The 27,403-nt window shown below is 35.1% G+C and overlaps 1 protein-coding gene across 2 annotated transcripts in view; it reads right to left on the bottom strand.

The window, feature by feature from the left end:
- Positions 1–4,843: 4,843 nt before the first annotated feature.
- The window catches only part of SGO2 (shugoshin 2), a 45,835-nt gene continuing 23,275 nt past the window's right edge, over positions 4,844–27,403 (bottom strand). For both annotated transcript variants that reach the window (XM_077747625.1, XM_077747626.1), the window contains 4 exons: positions 19,875–20,011; positions 15,632–18,805; positions 14,257–14,407; positions 4,844–5,182 (listed from right to left, as the gene is read on the bottom strand). In XM_077747625.1, coding sequence (XP_077603751.1) covers positions 5,167–5,182; positions 14,257–14,407; positions 15,632–18,805; positions 19,875–20,011 — 3,478 coding nt within the window. In that variant the 3' untranslated portion in view covers positions 4,844–5,166. The remainder of the gene's footprint in view (positions 5,183–14,256; positions 14,408–15,631; positions 18,806–19,874; positions 20,012–27,403) is intronic.

The raw sequence follows: 27,403 nt of genomic DNA, 5'->3' as shown, positions 1-27,403 counted from the left end.
GTGGGGGGGCCCCGCCCCTCCTCGCCCCGGCGCTCCGCGTCCACGCCGCGCTCTCCGCCTCTCAGCAGGTGCTGCGGCTCCTGCGGCGTCTCTGTGCCCGTCCTCCACTGTTACACACATGAAGTGGCTTTCTAGCCATAGGTGAGGTCCGGGAACAGTCGGGTTTCTTATGCCACTCCTCCCGCCACGCACCAGCGCACCTGGTGCAGTTCTCTTGAAACAATCCCATTCCAACTTTGCAGGAAAAGGGACTTAAGGACAAAATGAATGGTTTTGCAACTTTATCTCACAGTTTCAGAATTATCCAAGTTTATTTTTAAAATTAGGAGCTCCCTTGATATCGAGATAGGGTTTTTCTTTTTAAATTTTTGTTCTATTTCTGAGAGAGAGACAGTGTGAGCAGGGGAGGGTCAGAGAGAGGGAGATACAGAATCTGAAGCAGGCTCCAGGCTCTGAGCTAGCTGCCTGCACCGAGCCTGACGCGGGGCTTGAACTTACGAACCGTGAGATCATGACCTGGGCCAAAGTCGGATGCTTAACAGACTGAACCACCCAGGCACCCCGAGATAGGCTTTTTTTTTTTTTTAAGCTTTATCACTCCTTTTTAAGAAAACCTTATCTAGTAAATAACCACAAAGTGTATATGGTAAATATGAACATCTTGGAAAATACGTAAAAGCATAAACATAAAGATCACCTGTAAGCCTACAGTTTAGAATTTACCAGTATAATGTTTACAGTTTTGAAATCTGCCTATAACTCTTTTTAAAACTTAGAACCAAACTAGTTATTTTCCAGATTTGTTTTCACTTCATATACCTGGAACACTTGCCTATATCATTTTTTTATGTGAACACAAAATTTTCTGAACATTTCCAAAGTTTGTACATAAAAGTAAAGAGTACAGCTAACATCCCCATATAACCCACTGAGCTCTAACAATGGAACAAGGGTTCAGTATTTTGCCATATTCACTTGCTTTTTCTGGAGTATTTTAAAGCCAACCTTAGACACATTATTTTATCCCTATGTATTTTGGTATACATTTTTTAAAAAGACATTTTCTTACTCCAAGTGCCATTATCACACCTAACAAAATATTTCCTTAATATCCTCAAAATCCCAGTGTCTTCTTACACTTGCTTTCTTTGAATTCAACAAGATATTCAATATATTTGTTTTCTGTTCGGTCTGTTTTAATCTAGAACAAACTCCTTACCCATTCTCCCACTTTTTAAATACTTATTTTTGAGAGAGAGAGAGAGAGATAACACAGGGGTGGGGCAGAGAGAGAGGGAGATAGAGAATCCAAAGTAGGCTCCACACTGTCAGTGCAGAGCCTGATGCTGGGCTCAACCTAACAAAATACAAACTCATGACCTGAGCCAAAGTCAGAAGCTTAACCTATTAAGCCATCTGGGTGCCTTGCTCCACTCCCTCTTTTTGATGCTATTAATATGTCCATGCAGTCAGTTGTCCTATAGAATGAACTACATTTTAAAATGCCTGATTGCTTCTTCTGTTATTTGTTCTTCCATCCTACTTACTACCTATATCGCACCTATCAATCTAGAGCCTTGATTAAATTCCAGTTTAATTATGGGGTTGTGGTGAGGTGGGAATAAGAATACTTCATAGGTGGTGCCATTCACTTTACATTGCAACACATCAGGAGGCTTATGATGTCTGGTTGTCTCATTCTTAATGATGCTATTATAATTGACCAGTGGGCTCAGGGGGTTCTCTTTTCATGAATTTCTCCATCAACATCTCACCTCATGGTTTCACCATCCATTGCTGACCACTGTCTGAAGCAGTTATTTTATTATTAGGAGTTTGCAAAATACTAATCTTCCTAATTCTAACATTCCTTCAGTGTTCTTCAGCTGCGATTCTTTTGCAGAGAACTATTACTATTCACTAGAGCTATTGACTATGTACACATAGAATTAATACTGGAAAGACAAATATATCTTTATTACTTCCCCTTACACGTTTTTAGAGCATCCAATGTTTGTCGGGTTTTTTGGTTGCTGTTATCATTAGAAGTTTGTGACTTTTTGTAGAATGTGTTTTAATCAGTAATAGTCTTTTTTCTTACTGTTTGTTCTAATGTTCAGTTTGTCCCATCCTAGGCCAATGGAAACACCTTCAAATTCAAACTTGTGTCTTTTTGATATGGTCACATTCATTTTTTCATAATGTCCTTGTTTTTTGGAACAAGACATCTCAGGCTCACCTTGTTTATATCCTGTCCCAGACTTGGAATCAGACATTTCTCTGAAGACTCCTACTTTCTCTGATGGGAAATAGTATTTAGAAACCATAATCTAGATTATAGAGAGGTGGGCTTGGAGGTAAGAGACGACAGCTGGAACATACAAAAAGTGAGTTTTATTCCATGAAAACAAGAATGTTTCAGAATCAACAAAATAGTGATCCATCTTTGTGCTGATTATTAAGCTACTATGTTTCAGCTTTAAATCCACATGTTTCACTCAACTTTAAGGCCAGGCCTTTGCAAACCACATTTTCCCTTTGGCAGGCTCCCTTTCAGCCTCTGGCAATAGGAGATAGAAGCAAACTCTAAGTATAGAGGAGGAAAAAGTTTGCTCCTTCTTGTTTGCTTCTTTTTCCTGTGAGCATCAACACAGAAATGGCTCACCCTAGCAGGAACAATTGACTTCAGAAGAAACAGATGGCCCCAGTCTGCAACTTTTCCACACTGTCAGACCAGTGTTGTCATAGCTGTTCAGCAAACGGCACCAACTTATTGCACACCTGCCCTAGAGTCCTGGAACTCTTCTTCCAAGCCTTTAAGTTTCAATAATTCTATGCTTTTCTTTTTCCCCCAGCCCCAAAGGTACCTCCCCTAGTTACTTCCTCTATGACACTCCAGTGGTCCCTTTTGCCTTTTTAGTTCTCTAGCATATGGCTAACAATTTATAAAATAATTGTGATTTTTATCTCTTAGCTGGACCCTAACTCATACAATTTCTATCAATGCCAAAAGTCACTTGACAAAAAACTCAACACTCATTCGTGATTTTTAAACAAAGCACTCAATAAAATAATTGATACTTTAATGTGATTATAAATTATATATAGCCAGCTCAAAACCCAGCATCTTAATAGGGCAATACCAGAGGCATTCCCATGAAAATCAGGAACAAGGATAATTGTTATTCTCACTACCATTTAACATTTTACTTAAGGTAGCAGCCATACAATTAGACCAGAGAAAACCATGGGAGGCATAAGATTTGGAAGTGGGGAGAAAAGAGGTAAAGAGCTTAGTTTTCAGTTTGGAAAATACTACAAACAATGAGAGTTTAGCAATTAACATGCAGAAATCAATAATCAAGATATAGGCAAATAATAATTAGAAGACAGAATTAAAGGTAAGATTCCATTTATATTACCAAGAGAAAAATAAAATAATAGGCATAAATTTATTAAGAAATATGTAAAAGCTCTAGGAGGGAAACTTTGAAACTCCCCTTAAAATCTATAGATCATGGTAGCAGGGAATAAACAGACTAAAAGAACAGAAAATTGAGAAATAAACTTAAGTGCACATGAAAATACAACATAAAAAAGTAGCATTTCAAATCAGTAGTGGAAAACATGGACCTTCTAATTAATGGGGGAATCATTTGGAAAAAGGTGGAAACTGCATTCATATATAACAGGAAAAAATCCACATGGATCAGAAATTTAAATGTAAAATCAAAATGAAACCATGGGTAAATGTCTTTATAATCTGGAGGTAGGAAAATTGTTTCTTACTGTAGCCAAATTCCACCAGCAATAAAAGAAAAATCTCATAAAGGAGAAAAAATAGAAATAAGCAATAGGAACTAAAATATAATGCGGCAGACTGACTCTAGGAGGTCCAAAGTCTTCAAATAATAGAGGAGTACAGGAAAGAGAACAAAGACTGTCAGAGTGCCAAGCTCTTAATCAGCGTGTAAACTGTTCCTTTAAAAGGCCTCCATTCAACCCACATTGTTGATGTTATGAGTAAGTTCTGTGGGACTTTATACTTCTACAGCAGTTCTGCAAAGTTTGATCCCAGGACAGTATGCTCTAGAATTATCTGAAATGTTTGTTAAAAATGCAGGTTTCTGAGTTCACCTTTTTAGATGTCAGATATTATCTAAGCAGCTTTTCCATCTAGGCAGAATAGAATTTGACTAGTCATATGAATGCACTAGGCTATGTTCATTAATCTCAGATGTTAACTTTGTACTACTGGTGTACTGAGCAATCTTTAAAATAAAGTTACAAGGGGCACCTGGGTGGCTCACTAGTTGAGCATCTGACTTTTGATTTCAGCTCAGGTCATGATCCCAGCCAGAGCTATAGGATCGAGCCCCGCATCGGACTCCATGCTGAATGTGGGGTCTGCTTAAGATTTTTCTNTCATGATCTCGCAGTTCGTGGGTTCCAGCCCTGCGTCAGGCTCTGTACTGACAGCCAGCTCAGAACCCGGAGANGCTCAAACCCATGAACTGTGAGATCATGACCTGAGCTGAAGTCGGACGCTTCATCGACTGAGCCATCCAGGCGCCCCCTTTTTAAAAAAAAAATTTTTTTTTTTTATAAAAACCAAATTTAAAAGAGCCTGAAAGGTTAAGCCCCTCAGCCAACTCATCAGATTACATATAATGGAAATAATTCAGAAACTGACACCTACCAGGTAATTCTGAAAGTATAAGAATGAAGGGTGACAGAAAACTGGCCAGAGCAGAGGCCAACTTTTAAAATTTTCTGTGTGTTAACATATATTGAATGGTTTAAAAACAAAACAAGATAGCTTGGTAAGCAACAAAATAACCAATGAAAAATTTTTACAACACATTTTATTTGGTTAAAAGGTTAACAGCTTTTGCTTAGTTAATGGCTGTTTGGTTGAAAGATGCTCATAAGAACAGGAAGATAAATTACAGGATGACCAAAATAATTTTAGAAGCTTAACATTACAAAATAGCTATTTTATGCACATATATCTAAACATAAGAATGAATAAATTAACACTCATGAAAAGGTGGGGTAAAAAAAAAAAGCTTTCATCATGCATTTCATCTTCTTGATTCTTGTTATATCCTTGTTTTGACTTGTTATGGTCTGAGAACTCAAAAAAGCAGAATCCATAAATTCACTTCATCTTCTCATCTTCCTGCAGAATAGAGAAAGGAAGATAAACAATACTATCAACTCAAAGCTAATGTTTTTGCTGTGAAGCATGGAGAAGAAAATGGCTGGATCATATATTTGGAATACTCCATGATAGTGGGAAGTATAAAATAAGGGTTAAAAAAAATAACCAGTTTAGGTTTTACACATTACATGCTTCAGTATGTATTTCTATGTACTATCTATTACTATGTATTTTTATTATGAACTTTAGCATACATAAAAGAATATATGAAAATGTACAACTTAAAAACAATCAAATAAAATGTTCATGTACCTACCACCCAGATTAAAAATGAAAATATTACCACACCTCAGAAGCCTCCAGTGTGCCCCTTTCTGATCACATCCCTGTTGTCCCCCAAGAAGTAACCACTATCCTGAACTGCACTGATCTTTTGCTTACTCTTTTTTTTTTCCAGTTTACTTTTTTGTCAACCTTTATTCATTTCCAAGTCTCTCCTTCATTGAAACATTAAACATTCTTATTTTATATTCTGTATCTAATCTTGCTATCAGTTGCTTCTGCTGGTACCTGGTTCCCTTGCATGTGGAGTGTTTACTGTGAGCCATCTATTCATTTCCCTCGGAACTTATCTGTGGAAAATTTGTTGATGACTGAGATGAAGGAGAGCTCTAGAAAATATTTGCATTTGCTTCTGATGGACAAAAGGCGGCACTATAAGTGAATACTAATTGACGGATACTAAATCCTTAGCTTGAGATTTTCTGTAACTTTCAGATGTTGTGAATTCCAGCTGCAATGCAAGAGAGTTTGATTTTAGTTACAAATTCTCAAAAGATTTTTTTCCTCTTCAGTTCAGTACCAGAGGTATTTCCTGGGGCTTAAAAAGGCAGGTGGGAAAGTTATTTTTAGTTTGCTTTCCTACTGAGAGTAGCTCAACTTTATTGAAGGTAATCTACTATTAGACTCTTCATTTTAACTAAACCTTAGGCCATGCTTTCTGTCCTCAGCCCCATAGGCTGTGTGAATCTAACACTTAGGTTCACTTAGTTAGATAAATGCCTTCGGGCAAAAGCCACTTTCAGAGTCCACCTACCTCTCTGGGTTCCTGCTCTCATTTAGTCTCTGATATGAACTTTCTCTCTTCTAGTCTAGCTAACAGATTTGTTCAAGAGTTTTTTTGTTTTGTTTTTTCAGTATTTTACCTAGTAATTTTATTTTTAGGTTGACCATGCACCTAGTTGGTCACATTACAAGAAGTATGTTTTTTAGATGAGATGCATACACATCATCCCAAATTACAAAGGTATAAATGGTAGTAGATCTACAGTAGGTCCCTTTCTCTCCTTTGTAATCCTCTCTAGAGCCAATGATAGATACCACTGCCTTGGGTAATTAGATAGGATTTAATCAATTCTTTCAAAAGAGTTACCTATTTTAAATATAGCAAAATGCTGTAATGAAATAGTATTCTAGATTAATTTAGATCTACTGGGCATACAGATTATTTGGTAAATGGTTTAGCTAGTAGGTGTTTTAAAAGCAAATATCACAATAAACATTTAGTATAAATACTAAGAATGATGACAACCCAGCTGCCTTTTTTCTTTTTGGATTGGGCATGGCATCCAACAGGTACACATCACAGCTTCAGATAGGCTCTCAGTGAGAACAGATCCAAATGAAACCTTGCAGTGTATTATGGAGTGATAATTATAAGCACTGAGGACAAGGGTGGCAAAAGTTATCAGGAAGGTAATACAAATACATTTTTAAAAGCCTTTATCTCTTAAATCCAAAGCACTGAATATGACAAAGGGGGGCATTTTTAATAGTAAAAGCCCTAATCCACAATGAACATATAGTAATACACATGGTAATTATAAATACTACTATATATGAATATGTATAGTGATATATGTATTTATGAGTATTACTATATATAAATATATAGTAACTATGATATTTATATACTAAATAGCAGAGCAACTAACTACCTTTATGAAGCGAAAACTACAGGAGATGCATAGAGACAAATAAGAACACAACAATAGGAGATTTTAATACATAATACTCTCATTGAAAGACAGATGAAGTGGACAAAAAAATAAGGAGTAGAAAATCTAAACAATGTAGGGGTAAATCTTATGAGTATATATCAAACTCTATACTCTGATAATAGAGAATACATATTCTTTTCAAGTACTCACAGCACAGTTACAAAAGCAAATTCAACACTACATTATGAAAAACATATACCATGACCAAGTGAGATCTATTCCAGGAATGCAAGTTTGGTTCAATATTAGAAAATCTATTATTATACACCATGTTAATAAATCTAAGGAAATAAAGCATATAATTTTTTCATAGATGCTGAAAAAGTCCTTGACAAAATGCAATATGCATCCATGACTAAAACACTCAATAGACATTGAGGGACATTTTCTTAATATTATAAGTTATATATACATACCTTAATTCTAACCCATTATCTTATTTAATGGAGAGACAACAGGGTATTTCCATTCATGTCAGGAATAAGCAAGAATGCCCACTATTCCTGTTACTATACTTGACGTATTAGCCAATGCCATAAACAAGAGAAATCAATCAGAGGCATATAATATAAATGGGTAAAGAAGTAAAACTAATTCCATTTTCAGATAATTTCATAGTATTCCTCAAGTATTCCTCTTCCACTGAATTTTACTTGAGAGAATCAGTGAGACAGACAATAAAAGAAATTTAGTTAAGTAGCAAATTATAAACTTATACAGAATTCAACACCTTTCATACTCACAAATAGATATTGAGCATGATATACATGTCCAAGTTATATGTCCATTTACAATATCAACAAAGAAGACTACCTACAAATCAGTTTAACAAGAGATGTGTAAAACCTGTATGAGGAACATTTTTAAACACTTCTAAAAGTTATACAAGAAGACTTGAATAAAAAGAAAAGACATTTCCTGTTCTTACACAGCACAACTCAATACAAAGATATTATTTCCTCCTAAATTAAGGTATAAATTCAATGCAATCGCAATAAAAATACCAGCAAGCTAGACAAGTGGTTTTTAACTCAGGACAATTTTGCTCCCTAGGTGACATCTTGAAACATTTAGAGATATTTTTGATTGTTTTAAATGGATGGGTACTACTGACATTCACTGGGTAGAGGGCAGGGATACTGTTAAATATCTTATAGTACATAGAACAGCCTCCCACAACAAAGAAATATCAAACTCAAAATGTCAATAGTACTGAGGTTGACAAACCCTGAGCTTGCCAAGTAAATACACTAAAATCTAAAGTTCTATGTAAAAACAAACATGTAATAACACCCACGAGAATAATGAAAAAGAAAAACTATAAGAAGGCAGTAGTCCTACAAGACATTAAAACATCATATAAAGCTTCAATACTAGACAGGTAGATCACTTCAATAGAATAAAAAATCCAGCATTAGACCCCCATCAAATACATACAGAAATTTAGATTATGACATGGTTGACATCTCAAATCTTTAGGGATAAAGATGCATTTATAAATAAATGAATAGTACCAGTACAGATGGGTAGCCTTTGGAAAAAAGACAAAATTATATCCATATCTTACATCTCACACTAGAAAACAAATTCTAAATGGATTAGGGTTTTGTTAGAAATAGGACAATAAAAATACTAGAAGAAAATAAGGATGAATTTCCCTTTAATTACAGTATAGGGAAAGACTTTCTATGACTCAAAATTCAAAGAGAATGAAATAAAAGATTGACAAATCTGACTATATAAAAATTAAAAATGTTTACATGATTAAAAAACATAAAGTCAAAAACATAAATGATAAACTAAAAAAATATACTGGCTAAACCTACTACAAGGGTTAATATCCCTAAAACATAAAGAATTCTTAATAAATGAGGGACCAAAGACCAGAAACACAATGAAAAAACAGAAAAAAGTTATGAACAGATAAAAGATTGTATAATGACCCCCAAGCATGAGAAAAGCATTTAGATTTGCTTATAGAGAAATGCGAATAAAACAACATCAAGATACTATTTCTCACTTATTAGAGTGGCAACAATTTAAAATATGACAATATATTACATATGATTACTCTGTGGGGAAACAGTGCCATAGGCTGTAGCTGGTAATGCAAATTGGTACCAGCTTCTGGAGGAAAGTGTGGCAAGACCTAATAAAACAAAATACGTGTTTATTTTTCATGCCTGCAATTCCACTTTTAGGAATTTACCTGGAAGATACGCTTCCAATAATATGAAAAGATATATGCACAGATTATTCAATGTAGTATTACTTAGAATAGCAAAATATTGAAAACAACCTAATATGCATAAATAGGAATGTTATTGAGTAGCTATAGTACATCTATACACAATTAAGTATTATCCAGCTATAAAAAAAATGAGGAAAATCTCTACAAATTATAGGGAATGATTTTCAGAACACACTGTTAAATGAAAAAAAAAAAAAAACAAAGCCCAACAGAATAGCTACAGTGCTACCTTTATGTAAAAAAGGGGGAAATATAAATATATCTGCATTTCTTTAAGGATAGGCCAGAAACTAAAGAAATTGGTTCCCGGGGGGTTGGGTTGGGGCAGGGGGTAAAATAGAAAAGTGGGATAGAAAGAGTGGTGATGGGAATGGAGTAGATGGGATCAAAGTAGTTGACATTCTCTGCCTATACCATTTTTTTCTCTTTTTTTTTAATGTCCATTCATTTATTCTGAGAGAGGCAGAGAAGAACACAGGAGGAGGGGTTGACAGAGAAGAAGAGAGAAGGCTCCGTACCATCAGTGCACAGCCCAACACAGGGCCTGATAACTGCGAAAGGCGAGATCATGACCCGAGCCAAAATCAAGAGCCAGAAGCTCAACCGACTGAGCCACCCAGGTGCACCACTGCATATACCATTTTGAAAAGCTTTGATGTACAGAAACCAAATATTTCACATACCTCAAAGTAAACAAAACCTACCAAAATATAGAAGAAGAAAATGGAATACCAACAAAAACAAATATACCTAAATGAATTACAAATGAATAACATAATGACTTTGGAAAGGGGCTGTGGTAAGGAAAAACTAAACCATGACAAAAAGAACCATATCTAAATGTTATTATCTAGTTAGTAAATATGTTTCTCACAGGGATAGGAGTCAGCAATTCTGAAACTACTATATGTGTATGCTAGATATGAACAAATAAGTAAATGTATTATAGACAATGAAAGTCATGCTTCTTTGCTGATGAAGAAATTATGAATAAGCAAAGCTAAAATGAACCCTGTGGTGTTGAACTGGAATCAAAGATATCAATATAAACTCATGGTTTTTACTTTATATATACAAATAGAAAAATATAAAAGTGTGTGTATGTAAGGGTTAGCATGCATACATATATGTCCTAGCTCTGTCTACTGAGAGGGCCTAACAGCAATGACCCCTGTGGTAACTAGCTCCTAGGATCCCTCCCACCACATTCAATAATGATGCTCTTGCCCATTAACTCCCTCTCTGTAAGGAACTGTGACTTACATCTAACCAATATGACAAAGGTGATGGCATGTCTCACTTCTAAGATTACATTCACTATATAATACTCTGTATGCTAAAGGATTTGCTCTACAGACTCTGTAGCTAGCTTTGAAATAAGGAACCATTTTGGGAGGCCATTTTGCAAGGAGCTAAGAGTGACCTCTAGGAGTTGAGGACAGCCTCTAGCCAACAACATGAAGCCAGGTGCCTCTGTCTCATAATTACAAGGAAATAAATTTTGCTGATAATCTGTGTGACCTTGAAAGCAGATTCTAACCACAGTGGCACCTCCAGATGAGAACCATCTTGGAAAACATCTTAATTACAGCTTTGTGAAACAATAAATAGAGCACCCAATTAAGCCAGTACCGATTCCTGGTCCACAGAAACTGAGAGATAAATGTATGTTCTTTTAGGCTACTAGGTTTATGGTAACACTGTTATGCAGTAATATAGATAACTAATGCAACACAATATAAATATTAAAAATACCTAGTGCCCAGATCATGGTTTCTAAATAAAATTCTTCAATCAAAGGAAACAGATCTTTGAAAAAGTGCCTGATTTGGGGGCTGGGGCAGGAACAACACTAAAATGAGCCTTGAACAACATATTGTGTCAGAAACTAAAGAAGTGCTCAAAATATAATAAGGTTTTGTTAAAAGAACACAGAAGGAAGCCACTACGAAGGAAATCCTAATAGCTGAACTGGAATGATCTGAGCAATAAAATAACTATTGATAGTATTAGATTTTAGTTTACAGAATAAGTATCTATGAGTCCACAGTGATATAAATAAATAAATGAGAGAGAAAGAACAGCTTTTCCTTACAGAATTTCAATAAATGCAGAAGGAAAGAGGGAAACCAAAAACCACTATAAGGCAGAAATAGAACTGTTGCAGGCAAGATCCATCAACGGATGCTAAAATTAGTGGGTGAAAGTTTGAGGAAAGACAGGATGCACAGACTCAAAGCATCTTCCTCAATGTTCATTAAGTATAAAGGAAAAGATAGTAACTTTATAGTGAAAAAAAAAAAGCCAAACGCAGCAGACACCTCCTCGATCAGGTGATCAAGGTTACCATTACTGAGACAAATTGACACAATGAACCCCCTTCATATGATGCAATGAGGAGGACACCATTTCTGCAGAATTCTTGCCAAAAATGCATAACTGCACTGTGATCATGAGAAAACAACAGACAAATCAAACTGAGGGATATTCTACAAAATAACTGACCACTAGTCTTCAAAAGTGTCAAAGTCATAAAAGGAAAAGGAAGGAATAAGGAACGGTCATAGGCTGGAGGAGTATGTTTAGTATATCTGTGAATATACTAAAAAAACACTGAAGTATATACGTTTTTTATAAGTTTATTTATTTTCAGAAAGAGGAGGAGAGCTCACCTCAGTGTCAGGGAGGGGCAGAGAGAGAGAGAGAGAGAGAGAGAGAGAGAGAGGGAGGGAGAGGAAGAGAGAATCCCAAGTAGGCTCTGTGCTGTCAGCGCAAAGCCAGATACGGGGCTGGATCCCATAAGCCGTGAGATCATGACCTGAGCTGAAAACAAGAGGCAGACACTTAACCAACTGGACCACCCAGGTGCCCCTGAAGTATACACTTTAAATGTTGATATGAATGGTGTGTGAACTATAACTCGACAAAGTTGTTTTATTTAAAAAACATTTTGATCCTTTATTTCACTTTTGTTTCTCTTTCACCCTCCCTTGTATTGCTACTGTGTCCTGGTTATTGTCTTAAAATACCTGTCAGAAGCATCAACATCTTTCATTTATAAAAGAAGCAAACACTGAAACAATGCAAAGGACAAGAAAATTTAAGGATGCTTTTCTTTTAAAAATATGATCCCAAATATGATCAGGTTCTGCAAAACAGGCTACTTCATTTATCCTTTTAAAAAAAAGTGAGGGGTGCCTGGGTGGTTCAGTTGGTTAAATGTCTGACTCTTGATTTTTGGATCAGGTCATGATCTCGCAGTTTGTTGAGTTTGAGCCCCACGTCAGGTTCTGTGCCAACAGTGTAGAGTCTGCTTGGGGTTCTCTCACTCCCTCTCTCTCTGCCCCTCCCCTGTTCATTCTCTTCTCTCTCCAAAATAAATAAGTAAACTAAAAAATAATTTTTTAAGTGAGATTTTCAATAAAATACATGTAAAAGGCATTTGGACATTTTTTGAGATAATTAGGGGAATTTTTAAAAAAATTTTTAAATGTTTTATTTATTTCTGAGAGAGGGAAGGAGGGGGAGAGAGAGAGAGAAAGACAGTGTGAGCAGGGGAGGGTCAGAGAGAGAGGGAGATACAGAATCTGAAGCAGGCTCCAGGCTCTGAGGTGTCAGCACAGAGCCCGACGTGGGGCTCGAACCCACGAACCGTGAGATCATGACCTGAGCCGAAGTCAGACGCCCAACCGACTGAGCCACCCAGGCGCCCCAAGATAATTAAGGGAATTTGAATAGGGATTGGTGATTAGATGACAATAAGATTGTTGATACTTCATATTCATAATTGATGTGATTAATTTGTTAAGAAGTTCTTTTTTAAGAGATATGTATAGAAGTGTCTTTGGAATTAAATGACCCAATGTTAGGAATTTGCCTTAAAAATACAACAACAGGGGCACCTGGGTGTCTCAGTTGGTAAAGTGTTCGACTTCAGCTCAGGTCATGATCTTGTGGCTTGTGAGTTTGAGTCCCACATTGGGTTCTGTGCTGAAACTGCTTTGGATTCTGTGTCTCCCTCTCTCTCTGTCCCCTTCCCCCCAACTTGTGCTCTGTCTCTGTCTCTCTCAAAAACAAATAAAGACATCTAAAAAAAAATACTACAACAAAAAAAGGACAGATGAAATAAATAAATAAGGCAAAATATTGATAACTATTGAAGCTGAGGGATGTATAAATAGGAGGAGTACTATTTTCTCTTTGTTGGCGTATATTTGATATTTTTAAAAAGAAAGAAAGAAAAAGACTATTCTTTAAGGCCAAAGAACAAATAAGCTACTTTCTTTTTTTTTATTATTTTTTTATTTATTTCTAGGAGAGGGAGAGAGAAACAGCGTGAGCAGGGGAGGGTCAGAGAGAGAGGGAGTCACAGACTGAAACAGGCTCCAGGCTCTGAGCTGGCAGTCAGCACAGAGCCCGACGCGGGGCTCGAACCCACGAACCGCGAGATCATGACCTAAGCGAAAGTCGGACGCTTAACCGACTAAGCCACCCAGGCGCCCCAACTTTCAATTCTTCTAGGGAACAAGGTAGAAAACTAATGAAGATAACAGCCATGGATAGTGCTATGCAAATTATAGGGAGTTTTTTACAAAGCCAGTTCAAAGAATCAAAGAAGGTGTTTCTTCAAATCTTACCTAGATCATTACTGTGGTTGTTATATGTAAAAAATCTATTGATATTCAGAAGTGTTCAAATAGTAATTCAGGCCCAGATTTCTTTTAAAGCATATATTTTATATTATCATACTGAAATCAATTTAATATCACTGAGATACTTACCTTTTGAGATTTGGCTCTTTTAAATAGAGAGGAGTACACCTTCTTCTTCGGCTTGGTAGCTCTAAAGATGAATTTTCTGACTTATTTTCAGCTTTAGCAGTGTTATTTGAAACAAAACTGGTATTTGTCAAGTCCTGTAGTGTTCTACCACCTGAAAAGAATATAATTTTCACTAAAAATACATAGAGAGAGATATGGGATATCTACCATATAGAAATAGATATGGGATATTTGTGGTTTGCAAATAGCTGATAGCAAATTTTTAAACTTAACAATCATCAAGTTGTAATTTTAAATATTATAATAGGAGCGCCTGGGTGGCTCAGTCAGTTAAACATCTGCCTTCGGCTCAGGTCATGATCTCACGGTTTGTGGGTTTGAGCCCCGCGTCGGGCTCTGTACTGACAGCTAGCTCAGAGCCTAGAACCTGCTTCAGATTCTGTATCTCCCTCTCTCTCTGACCCTCCCCTGCTCACGCTGTCTCTCTCTCTCTCAGAAATAAATGAAAAAAAAATTTAAAAAATTAAATATTACAATAGTAACACTGCATTACTTATAAATCAGTTTTTTTCCCAGCAATTAGAAGAAACTTAAATTTTTAAACAAAGTATCAAACTATATTTTATTCTGAAACCAGATATAGGCTGATAAAAATTCATCACAGGTCAGCTGTATTCACGGAATCATACTAATTACTACCCACTTGTCATCAATTGCTTACTCTCTAAGCACCACAAGGAATACAGAGACAAAAGATGGCTCATCAGTCCTCTATCATGGCATGCAACTCTAGACTTCTGCACTTCTTCTACTTTAGTATTCCTTTTATCTGGAATAGGCATTCCATCAAAATCCTGGTGTTCTTGAACTTGAAAAGTTATCTGCACCCCCATGTTCCTAGTGGCATTATTTACAATAGTCAAGATATGGAAACAACCTAAGTGTCCATTGATGGATAAATGGATAAAGAAGTTGGGTGTGTGCATGCATGTGTATACATTCTATGTGTGTGTATACATATATATAGCATATACATATTCTATACGCATAGAATATTCTATGAATATATATACTTACACACATAAATATATAGTATACATATTCTATATGCGTAGAATATTCTATGAATATTTTTCTGCCATAAAAAATGAGGAAATTCTACCATTTGAAACAACATAGAAGGATCTTGAAGGCATGATGCCAAGTGAAATAAGTCACACACAGAAAAACAAATACTGTATATTGTTTCTATAGATCAGCTATATAGTTCAATATGATTTTTAAACTCCAAAAAATATGTTATAACATACTTTATTGGTTAAGTGAAAAAAGAATATATGCATTTAAAACTTGATCACTTCAGCTATTGACCTACCGATTTCTGATTTTTGTGTTCTCTGGCTGACTTTGAATTTCATCCCTTTCATCTTCTCATGTACATCATCAGTTACTTGAAAGATTGGTGAGCTCTCTAGGGTAAAACTTTTTCTTATTATCAGATTTTTACTAGAAGAAATTCTCAGAGGTACTGAATCCTCATGAACACTGTTAAAGGAAGAATCTTGTATGTTAGGTGAATATACCTGAGATAAAGATTCAAATGCCTTTGTGTAAAAGTCTGGCTTCATTCTGACAACTTTCTCATTTTCCAAATTTTTTTCCTCGTTAGCCTGTTGAGATTCAACTGATATTGCCTGGTCAGTGTCAGATATTACTTGCATTACTTCATGGCTATCTGAAGAAGGACAGACGAAGATCTTCCTTTTCTTTGATTTAGATGCTGTTTTGTTTACTTTTCTGACCTGGCACTCTCCTTCTTTTATCACTTCCACAAAAGGGGTATTTTTCTTTTTTTCATTCAGAGTTGTAGTGCTTTGCTTTCGGTTCTCCTGTGGTTCAATTTGCTTACCAGGATCAGAATCTGCTTCATCAGTAATATATTTTAAACCTGATTCTAAGGAGACTGGTGTCTGTAAAGAATCTGGTAACTGGAAAATAGATTTGTTTTTACCTTTGGCCGAAATATTCGTCTTTCCTGATGATTCTTTCCCATGCTTTTTAACTAGTTTGTAAAGATTTGAAATTTGATCACAATTTTCCTTTTCATTGCTATCAATTTGCATAGAGTACCCACCGATAATACCTTGGCATTCAGGTCTTTGTTGAGATTTATTTACTTGAAAACCAAGACCTTTTGTATAGCTTTCTTGATCATGCATATCTTTATCATTATCCTCATATATGGGGTACCTTTCAGAAATTATTTCTGTCTTCCGATTTACTTTCTTCCTAAGTTTCTTATTTGTTTTTAATTCATTCTGTTGAGCAGGTTGCATATCAGTGACATGCTTTTTCAAATCCATCACATTCTGTGTCTCATAATCATATAAATTTCCATTATTTTGTGTGGAAAGATAAGCTGTTTGTAATTCACTTGTGACTTCTAGGTTTTCAGAAACAGTTTCTTTATCTGTTTGGGATAGAGAAAAGAAGTTACCTTCTTCTGGGTCCTGCACACCTTTTTTTTTAAACTCATTTACTCGGTTCATTTCTAAAATTATTTCTGTCTTCCTCTTTACTTTCTGCCTAAGCTTTATTTTTGATTCATTTTGCTTTGCAAGTGGCATATCAGTAACATGTTTTTTCACCCCCAAAATGTTCTGAGTTTCATAATGACATAGGTTCGTATTTCCTCCAGTGGAAGGATCAGTTATCTGAAATTCATTTAAGTCTTCTAGGTTTTCAAGGATGACTTCTTTTTCCTTTTGGGTTAGAGAAAGTAAGTTATCTTTTTCTGGGTCATGTATGTCTTTGTTATTATTCTCATATACTTGGTTGATTTCAGAAATTATTTCTGTCTTCCGACACACCTTTTGCCTAAGCTTCTTATCTATTTTTGATTCATTTTGGCAAGTAGTTTGCATATCCTGGATATGCTTTTTCACTCCCAGAACATTTTGAGTCTCATAATCATATATGTTTCTACTATCTTTGGTAGAAAGGGCAGGTGTTTGGAACTCACTTGGGTCTTTTAGATTTTCAAGGACGATTTCTTCATCTTTCTGGGTTAGGAAAGAAGAATTACCCTTTTCTGGACAATACACATTTTTGCCATTATCCAAATGATTCATTTCAGAAATTATTTCTGTCTTTCTATTTACTTTCTGCCTAAGATTCTTATTAACTTTTGATTCATTTTGCTGAACAGGGTACACATTAGTGATCTGCTTTTGCAAATCCAACACATTCTGGATCTCACAATCACACAGGCTTCCATTACCAATGGTAGAAAGAGCAGGCTTTTGAAACTCATCTGAAACTTCTAGATTTCCAGAGATAGTTTCTTTATCCTCTTGAGTTTGGAAGGAAAAGTTACCTTTTTCTGGGCCATGCACATCTTCAGCACTATCCCCATAGACTTGGTTTGATTCAGAAATTATTTCTGTCCTCCGATTTACTTTCTGCCTAAGCTTCTCATTTATTATTGATTGCTTTTGCTGAGTAAGTTGCATACCAGTGACATGCTTTTTCAAATACGACATATTCTGGGTCTCATAATCACACAAATTGCCATTATCTTTGGTGGAAAGATTGGCTGTTTGAAATTCACTAGTGACTCCCAGGTTTTCAGAATTTTGATTTGGGAATAAGTTACCTTTTTCTAACTTATGAATCACAAATGTCTCTCTAGAAGCTTTACTTTTATGATAAGCTAGAGAACTCTGACCCGTATCAAATTTATTCTCCTGCTGGAATTTATCTGAACTTTGGGAGAAAGAGTTGGTTTCCTCTTGCTCATTTGTTACATGTATTCTCTTCTTTTTTTTATTATGCTGTGTACTTTCTCTGTCATCTTGATCAAAGCCATTATGATGGGTTACTTTCTTCAGTATGTTCAATTGAGTCACCTGCTCAGTACTAAAAATAAAATCTGGATCTTCTGAATCCACTTTGCCTTCCAAGACAACTGATATTTTTTCTGGTCCATTTTCAATCTTTTCCTCAATATCGATATCTGAACTATTTTTAAATTGTCTCTTGGATTTTTCTCTCTTTTTTTCAGAGCTTGAATCTTTCACTTTTCTGAAAGTTTTTATTTTACAATCATTTGATTTTTTATTACTTCTATTTTTAGTGCCTGTTGAAACCGTAACAATTTTGCTTACTTCACCAGCAGTTAAATCCATGTCAGCATCATATACAGTTTTCTGCAATTGAAAGTCATCACTACCTTGAAATGGATTCATGTACTCTGCAACTGGCTCACGTATAGACTCAGATGAGTCAGGAAGGCACTGTATGTTTCTTTGCATTTTAATGTTTGTTTCATTAGTATGATCATTTATTTTATTCCAATTAAATTCTGGACTTGAAATTTGTTGTTGATCTAAATCCATCAGGTGAAGACTGTCAGTAGAAGGATTATTTGATTCCCAAGATGATACATGTTTTTTCCTTTCAGTTATTTTATTAGGAGATGGCTTCTTTCCGTGGCTGACTGATGGGGCATTTTTTATCTCACTCACTAGTGAATTCTTGGGACTTTGGTCTGAGTGAAAGAAGGGAAAAGAAAATTCAGAAAAAAGTTATGGTAAGGAATTTGTTATTTTAAACAAATTAGATTAAAAATCAAGCTGTTTCACAGGGAGGATATCTGACAATGTGTTCTGTTTAGATACCTATCAAGAATCTACACTGATAAAAATAAAGTAGAAATGATCAGAGTATTCAAAAGTCACATTTTACATTTGTATCTATGGAAAATATATACTTAGAACTCACTCTACCCTGGCCTCTACAGTATTGTGGAGTATAGCTGATAAAAGAGGCATTAACATCTATTTCTAAAATGGGAGGAGGCCAGCAAGTGAACCCAAATAAAAGTGATAATTCTGATAAGGATTAATATCAAAAAGCTATCAGCAGGCAGCTAATATTTATATAAATTATATATATATATATTCACATAAATTTTTATAAAGGAAAAATAATTCTAAGCTCTAAATGAAATATACCTATGGTTCCATAATCTAATCTGCAAATCTATGACAAATACATAAGCCAGACTCCACTGAAGGATTATTATTTAGAAATAACCACATAAATAAAACATTAAATGTCATCATTCTCTGGCTTAATCATTATCCAGGCCCAAGTTTTTATCTTGACTATGATTTTGAAAAAGTCATTAAATCTATCTAGACCCCAGTTTTATTGTCTATGAGAAGGAGAAAATGAAACTAAATAAATATATGGTATCTTTCAATTCATAAGCTAATAAGATACAAAGAAAAGCTCTTCAGGCTGATTCCTTTCTAAATATTGCTTGCAGAATAACAGTGTTAAGCCACTGTGGATCTGACATACTTAAAAATTAAATTTTTCACCAGCAGTTTTAAATGATGTAAGTTAGTGTATCTATAACATAAGAGATGTAACTTATTAACTCCTTATACACCCTGGGCCTCAAGAAAAAAAAATCTGATGAATGTAGCTTTTTAATATTGATATTCAGCTTTGGGAAGCATATCAATAATAGAAGAAATATGTCTGAATCATCTAAACCACACATCTTATGATGATTTTCTTTAAGAACTAACAATTCCAAATTTACTGACTTGATAAAGATTGTCTTGTTGATACTGAAAAGGGAATATCAGATGATGTCTTTGCTGTAGTATTGTCATCATATTGCACTTTCTCCTTATCATCATCATCATCATCATCATCATCATCATTTGAAGTTAATGGAACCCTAAAGGCAAGTAGAAATGAAGAATTTTGTATTTTATAAAAATTATTTAGAAAATTAAATGGATAGTTCTTTTTATAAGATCCAACCATAAACCCACTCTGGTGTCTCTCTGTGTTCAATGAAAACAACTATAGGTAGGAAAGAGATAGTTTCTAATAGTATAGAACAGGAATGCTTCTTACTCCCATAGCCCCAGTGGCCTCAAAAAGAGATAACTGATCTAATCACTGGTTGGCCATTTAGGATAATACCAATGAAATGAATAAAGTTCAAACATACTTACAAATGTAATATTTATAGTTCTCTTACAATCAGTTTTATGGAATACCCAAAACTCTCTAGTTTCTAGCAAGTACAATTGTATGTAAAGTTATGTGTGAACTAAAATTTGCTACGTTTCCAAAAGGCATCCATGTAAACGAAAGCCATATTCCTAGAGTAGTTAATTAAATCTATTTGGAGGTGGAGGGGAGGCAGTAACTCACAGAAATAATTCAATAAACTCACCCTGAGTTCAAAGAATGAGGATTAACATCCTCCAGCAATAAAGATTTTGCCTTGAATGCCAAACAAATCACATATATTTTAAAATTAGTGACAATGTTAAGAATAAATAGTGACAAATATTTGTTAAAAATTTAAATGCAACAAATAGAATAGCCATTGGGAAGAAATTTCTATGCCACTTGAAAAAACAACAACAAAAAAAAAAAGAGAGAGAGAGAGACAGAGGAGAGAGGTTCTGCATCTGGTAATGGCTAAACAGCTATTTCTGAATCAACTCTATCAAACACAATGATTATAAATTCTGGATAAAATACTTTTAAAGAAATGGGATGCCTGGGTGGCTCAGCCAGGTAAGTGTCTGTCTGACTTCTGATCTTGGCTCAGGTCACGATCTCACAGTTGGTGAGTTCAAGCCCCAATTCCAGCTCGTCAGCACTGACCCTGCTTGGGATTCTCTATCTCCCACTCTTTGAGCCTCTTTCTCAAAAATAAATATTTTAAAAATATATACATTTAAAAAAGTTGATGTCTAAATTCTTATTGATTCAAGGTCAGAATTAGGGACAATTACAACAGCTGTAAAAAGTGTGTGATAGGGGAAATAACAGATGAGGTAGAGAAGGGAGCACCGAATTTTGTGTGTAAACTGCTTCCCCCAAACTCTGGCTGACCCATAAATCACAAATATGTGAAGAAGATTCCAACCAGCCCACCTAAGGATAAAAGAACTGAAATGAGATTTCATGTTGCCCCTCACAGGGAAATAATAACTTTAAGTTCGGACAAAGTAACCGCCCACTGAAATAAAAACATCAAATTTGTTGAAGGAACACACCTGAATCCAGACTTTCTACAACACAGGATTCACAATGTCCAGGATACAATCCAATATTATTCAAAATATAAAGCAACAAGAAAAAGAGTTCAAGAGAAAAAGATAACTGATAGAATGATCCTGATATAAAATTATCATGAAAATATGCTCAATATGCAAATATTCTCAATATCATTAATCATCAGGGAAATCTACATCAAAACCACAATGAAATTCTACTTCATACCCACTATAATGGCTCTAAACAAAAGGATTGGTAATAACAAATGATGAGGATGTAAAGAAATTGGGTTCCTAATACTTTGCTGGTAGAAATATAAAACAATCCAGCAGCTTTGGCAAACAGTTTGGTGGTTTCTCCAAAAGTTAAACATATAGTTATCACATGACTCAGCAAATTCTACTTATAGGCATAAGCTGAAAACTATGTCCACACAAAAACTTTTATATGAATGGTTATTGTACCATTGCTCATAATAGCCAAAAAGTATCAATAGCACAAATGTTCATTAACTGTGAATGGGTAAATAAAAATATGGTAGATGCAAACAACAGAAAATTATTGTCATAAAAATGAATGAAATACTAATACATGCCACAACGTGGATGTAACTTGAAAATGTTATGCTAAGTGAAGGAAGCCAGACACAAAAGATCATATATTGTGTGATTCCATTGATACGAAATGTCCAAAATAGGCAAATCCACAGAGACAGAAAACAGATTAGTGGTTGCCAGGGGTTGGAGAAGAGGAGAATGGAAGTGACTACTGATGGATACAGGCTTTCTTTCTGATGTAATGAAAATATTCTGGAATTAGATAGTAGTGAGGATTGCAAATTTTGTGAATATATTAAAATGCCCTGTGGGGAGTCTGGGGGCTCAGGCAGTTAAGCACCCAACTCTTGTTTTGGCTCAGGTTATAATCTCCCAGTCACAAGATCAAGCCCTGCATTGGGCTCTATGATGAGTGTGGAGCCTGCTTAATATTCTCTCTCTCCCTCTATCTCTCTCCTGTGCTTTCTCTCTAAATCAATTGATCAAATCCACTTTAAAAGGGTGAATTTCAAGTTATGGAAAACTTTGTTATCTGAATTATATCTCAATTTTTTTTTTAATAGTTTATTGTCAAATTAGTTTCCACATAACACTCAGTGCTCATCCCCACAAGTGTCCTCCTCCATGCCCATCCCCCCCTCCCCCCCACATCCATCAGTCCTCAGTTTTTGTCAGCATTCAAGAGTCTCTCATGGTTTGCCTCTCTCCCTTTCCCCCACCATTTCCGCCCTTCTTCTCCCCCTTGTTCCTCCGTCAAGTTCCTCCTAATCCTCCTATACGTGCAAACATATGATATTTAAAAACAAGTTGAAGAAAGGAAATAATAAAGGGCAGACACTTGGAGCACCAAGGAGGCTCAGTCAGTTAAGCATCCAACTCAGTGTGTGAGTTCAAGCCCTGCGTCAGGCTCTGTGCTGACAGCTCAAAGACTGGAGCCTACCTCAGATACTGTGTCTCCCTCTCTCTCTCTGCCCCTCCCCCACTCGTGCTTGGTCTCTTTCTCTCTCTCAAAAATAAATAAGCATTAAAATATTAAAAAAAAAAAGAGCAGACACTAGTGAAATATGAAATGGAAAAAAACCGACAAGAAATATTAAAAAACCAGAAGCTGAGCCTTTAAGTGATCAATAAAACTGACAATACTATGGCTAGCTAGATAGATTAAAAAAAAAGAGAGATACAAATTATCAATATCAAGGATGAGAGAAAGAACCTCACTACAGATGTCACAGGCATTGAAAGTATAAGGGCATATTATAAACAACTTTATACCAATAAACTTGACTCCCTAGATGAAATGGATGATTTTCTGGAAAGACAAATATTTTCTAAATTGACTTAAAAAGAAACAGAAAATCTGAGAAGAAAAGGGGGAGTATTTCTTCCTTTTACAAAGCCAGCACAACTCTTATTAAAACCTATCAAAGTTACAGTAAGATCATAAGACCAATATCCCTTATAAACACAGATAAAAGACATTTAAAGAAAATGTTAGCAAATCATATCCATCAATATATAGGAAGAATAATACACCACGACCAAGTGGAATTTGTGAGATAAAAATTTGGTTTAACACAAAAAAATTGAAGTCACCACATTAACAGAAAGGTAAAATATATCTCAATTTTTAAAATGTAAGTAAAATGAAGGAAATAATAAAGAGCAGACACCAATGAAATATAAAATAGAAGAAAAGCTGAGAAAAAAAATTGATGAAACCAGATATAAAGGAGAAAAATCATGATTCTCTCCACAGATACAGAAAAAAATTTTTTTTGACAAAATTCAATACAAATTCATTATAAAAACACTGAGCAAACCACAATAAAAAGAAAGTCTTTCTATTCAGATGGCTAACAGACACATTAAAAAATGCTCAACATCACTCATCATCAGGGAAATCAAAACCACAATGAGATACCACTTCATACCTGTTGGAGTGGCTAAAATTAACAACTCAGGCAATAAATAACAGAAGATGCAGAGAAAGAGGAACTTTTTGCACTGCTGGTAGGAATGCAAACTGGTGCAGCCACTCTGGAAAACAGTACAGAGGTTCCTCAAAAAATTAAAAATAGACCCTATGACCCAGCAATTGCACTACTAGGTATTTATCCAAAGAGTAAAAGGAGTGCTGATTCGACGGGGCACATGCACCTCCAATGTTTATAGCAGCGCTACTGGCAAGAGCCAAAGTATGGAAAGAGCCCAAATGTCCATCGACTGATGAATGGATAAAGATGTAGTATTTATATACAATGGAATATTATTTGGGGTTCAAAAAAATGAAATCTTGCCATTTGCAACAAAATGGATGGAGCCTGAGTGTATTTGCTAAGTGAAACAAGTCAGTCAGAGAAAGACAAATAGCATATGATTTCACTCATATGTGGAATTTAAGATATAAAGCAGATGAACATAAGGGAAGGGAAGCAAAATAGTATAAAAACAGAGAGGGAGATAAACCATAAGAGATTCTTAAATACAGAGAACAAAGTGAGGATTACTGGCCTGTGTTGGGTAGGGGGATGGGCTAAATGGGTGAGGGGCTTTAAGGAAGACACTTGTTGGGATGAACATAAAAGATAAATCACTAAATTCTATTTCTGAAATCAATATTATACTATATGTTAACTAACTTGGATTTAAATTAAAAATTTTTAAAATGGCTCAGTTGATTGGGGGCGGGGGGAGGGGGGAGAAAAAGGGATGTCTTTCTTCGACTTGCAAAAAAGGTGCTAACTTTTCAAAATAAAAGCCAGAAGCTACAGACAAAAAACCTTTAAATCACTAAAAATAATTCCCAACCTAATATTTTTAAATTGCAAACATATTTTTCAAAAATGAAGATGAAATAAAAAGCTTCCAGAAAAACAAAAGCTGAATGAATGCATTGCCAGGAACTGCATTAAAAGAAAGAATAAAGAATTTCTTTCAGCAGAACAAATATTATCTTAAAAGGAAATATCATTTTATCTCAATAAAGCTGGGGGAAAAAAGTTGTGAACAGGCATACAATTAAAGAAATGCAGGAAGCAAGATGAAAAAATAGAACAGTTAAATATATAGATCATTTAAATGAATCTTGACTACAAAAAACAATGAAAGTAGCAATTTATGGAATTAAAATATATAGAGAATGAAAACACATAATAACTACATAAAGGCAGAACACAGGAATGTGGAGCTTAAGCATTCTAAGGTGCTAGCATTATTGAGAAAGTAAAGTAATAATTTGTATTAGAGAGTTAAAACAATCTAAGGATGAATGTTGCTATCACTAGAAATCATAAAAAAACAGTAGATGATAACAATAGATAAGAAATGTAAATAATAAAAAATATATTACTTCAAAAGAAATCAAGAAATGAGAGAAAAGTGAACATAAAACAGGTTGCTCAAGTAAAAAATAACTAGGGGCACCAGGTGGTTCAGTTGGTTAAGAGTCTGACTCTTGATTTCAGCCTAAGTTATGATCTCATGGTTCATGAGATCAAGCCCCCATGCTCAGTGTAGAGCCTACTTGGATTCTCTCCTCTCTCTCTGTTCCTGCCCCACTCATGCTCTCTCAGTCTCTCTCAAAATAAATAAACTTAGAAAAATAAAATAAAGTAACTAGAAGGAAGCTATGAATCCAGTCATATTAGCAATTATATTAAAAGTAAAGACATTAAGCATTCTAATTAAAAGAGAAGATGTTAAACTGAATTCATTTAAAAAAAATAAAATTATATGCATTTTAAATATAACAAGAGTTTGAAAGTAAAGTTATAGCAAAAGATATATCTTGGTTTGTGAGCATAATTTGTTCCAGAAACATGCTTGTGTAATCCAAAGCACTTGTATATCAAAGTGAATTTCAAGAACCATTGGCTCAGTTCTGATTATGTGACAACTGGTGACACATACTACTCAATATTGCAAGACATCACTCATTTATCAACTTAAAATTTATTAGAAATGTTTGCTCCTCTTGTGGCATACACAGAACAAGTTACTTGCAATCCAAGGTTTTACTGTACCAGAGAAATGTTATATTGGCCAAGCAGTCTTTTTTTAAAATAAATGTTTATTAGTTTTTGAGAGAGAAAGAGAGACAGAATGTGAGTAGGGTAGGGACAGAGAGGAAGACACAGAATCTGAAGCAGGCTGTGAGCTGTCAGCACAGAGCCCAATGTGGGGCTTAAACCTTTGAACCATGAGATCATGACCTGAGCTGAAGTCAGATGCTTAAATGAGTCATCCAGGTGCCCCTCAGACAAGTAGATTTTAAAGCAAGAGTCATTTCTAGAAATAATTCACATTGACTAAACAAGTCATCAGGAAAACAAATCACTCCTAAACTTATATGCATCTACTAATAGCTTTAGTATACATAAAGCAAAAATTGACAAAACTAAAAGGAGAAACAGATGAATTCAGAATCATAGCAGTAGACTTTAATGCACTTTTCTCAGTAGTTGATAGAATAAATAGGTAAGAGAAGCAAGAAAACTATGGAATTTCTGAACAATATAATCAATAAACTTGATAAAACTGACATATACAAATATTGCATCCAACAACCACAAAATACATTCTTTTTATGTGCAGCCAAAATATTTACCAAATTAAACCACGTTGTGTCCTAATGCAAGTCTTAATAAATTTCAAAAGTTAAAATCATTTATCTGTGTTCTGTAACTACAATGGAAATTGGCTAGAAATCAACAATAAAAAGTAATTAGAAAAAAATATCCAGCTTATTAGAAATTTGGTATGCTTGTTAATGATTCACAGATAAAAGTATATATCAGAACAGAAAATAGAAACTATTTTGAACTGAGTGATAATAAGGATATGGCATATCAAAAACTGTGCAGTGCAGCTAAAGCTATATTTATAGAAAAACAGCCTTAAATGCATATTTTTTAAAAGAAAGCCTGAAAATTAATAATCCGTACTAGCTCAAATAACAGTTTTAATTTTTTTTTTTAATAGTTTATTGTCAAATTAGTTTCCACATAACACTCAGTGCTCATCCCCACAAGTGTCCTCCTCCATGCCCATCCCCCCCTCCCCCCGCATCCATCAGTCCTCAGTTTTTGTCAGCATTCAAGAGTCTCTCATGGTTTGCCTCTCTCCCTTCCCCCACCATTTCCCCCCTTCTTCTCCCCCTTGGTCCTCCGTCAAGTTCCTCCTAATCCTCCTATACGTGCAAACATATGATATTTGTCCTTCTCTGCCTGACTTATTTCGCTCAGCATAACACCCTCAAGGTCCAAGATGTGGTTTATCTATAACAGTTTTAATTTTAAAAGAAGTAAAACATAAAAGAAAAAAATAATAAGGAGCAGACTAAATGCAACAGGAAACAAATATACCAAAAAGAAAAATCAACGGGGCGCCTGGGTGGCTTAGTCGGTTAAGCGTCCGACTTTCGCTTAGGTCATGATCTCGCAGTTCGTGGGTTCGAGCCCCGCATCGGGCTCTGTGCTGACTGCCAGCTCAGA

The sequence above is a fragment of the Crocuta crocuta genome, unplaced genomic scaffold (assembly GCF_008692635.1).
Source record: "Crocuta crocuta isolate KB4526 unplaced genomic scaffold, BGI_CrCroc_1.0 scaffold159, whole genome shotgun sequence".
Classification (NCBI taxonomy): domain Eukaryota; kingdom Metazoa; phylum Chordata; class Mammalia; order Carnivora; family Hyaenidae; genus Crocuta; species Crocuta crocuta.
The sequence above is the reverse complement of the archived record's forward strand: the minus strand, read 5'-3'. Positions and strand labels throughout refer to the sequence as shown.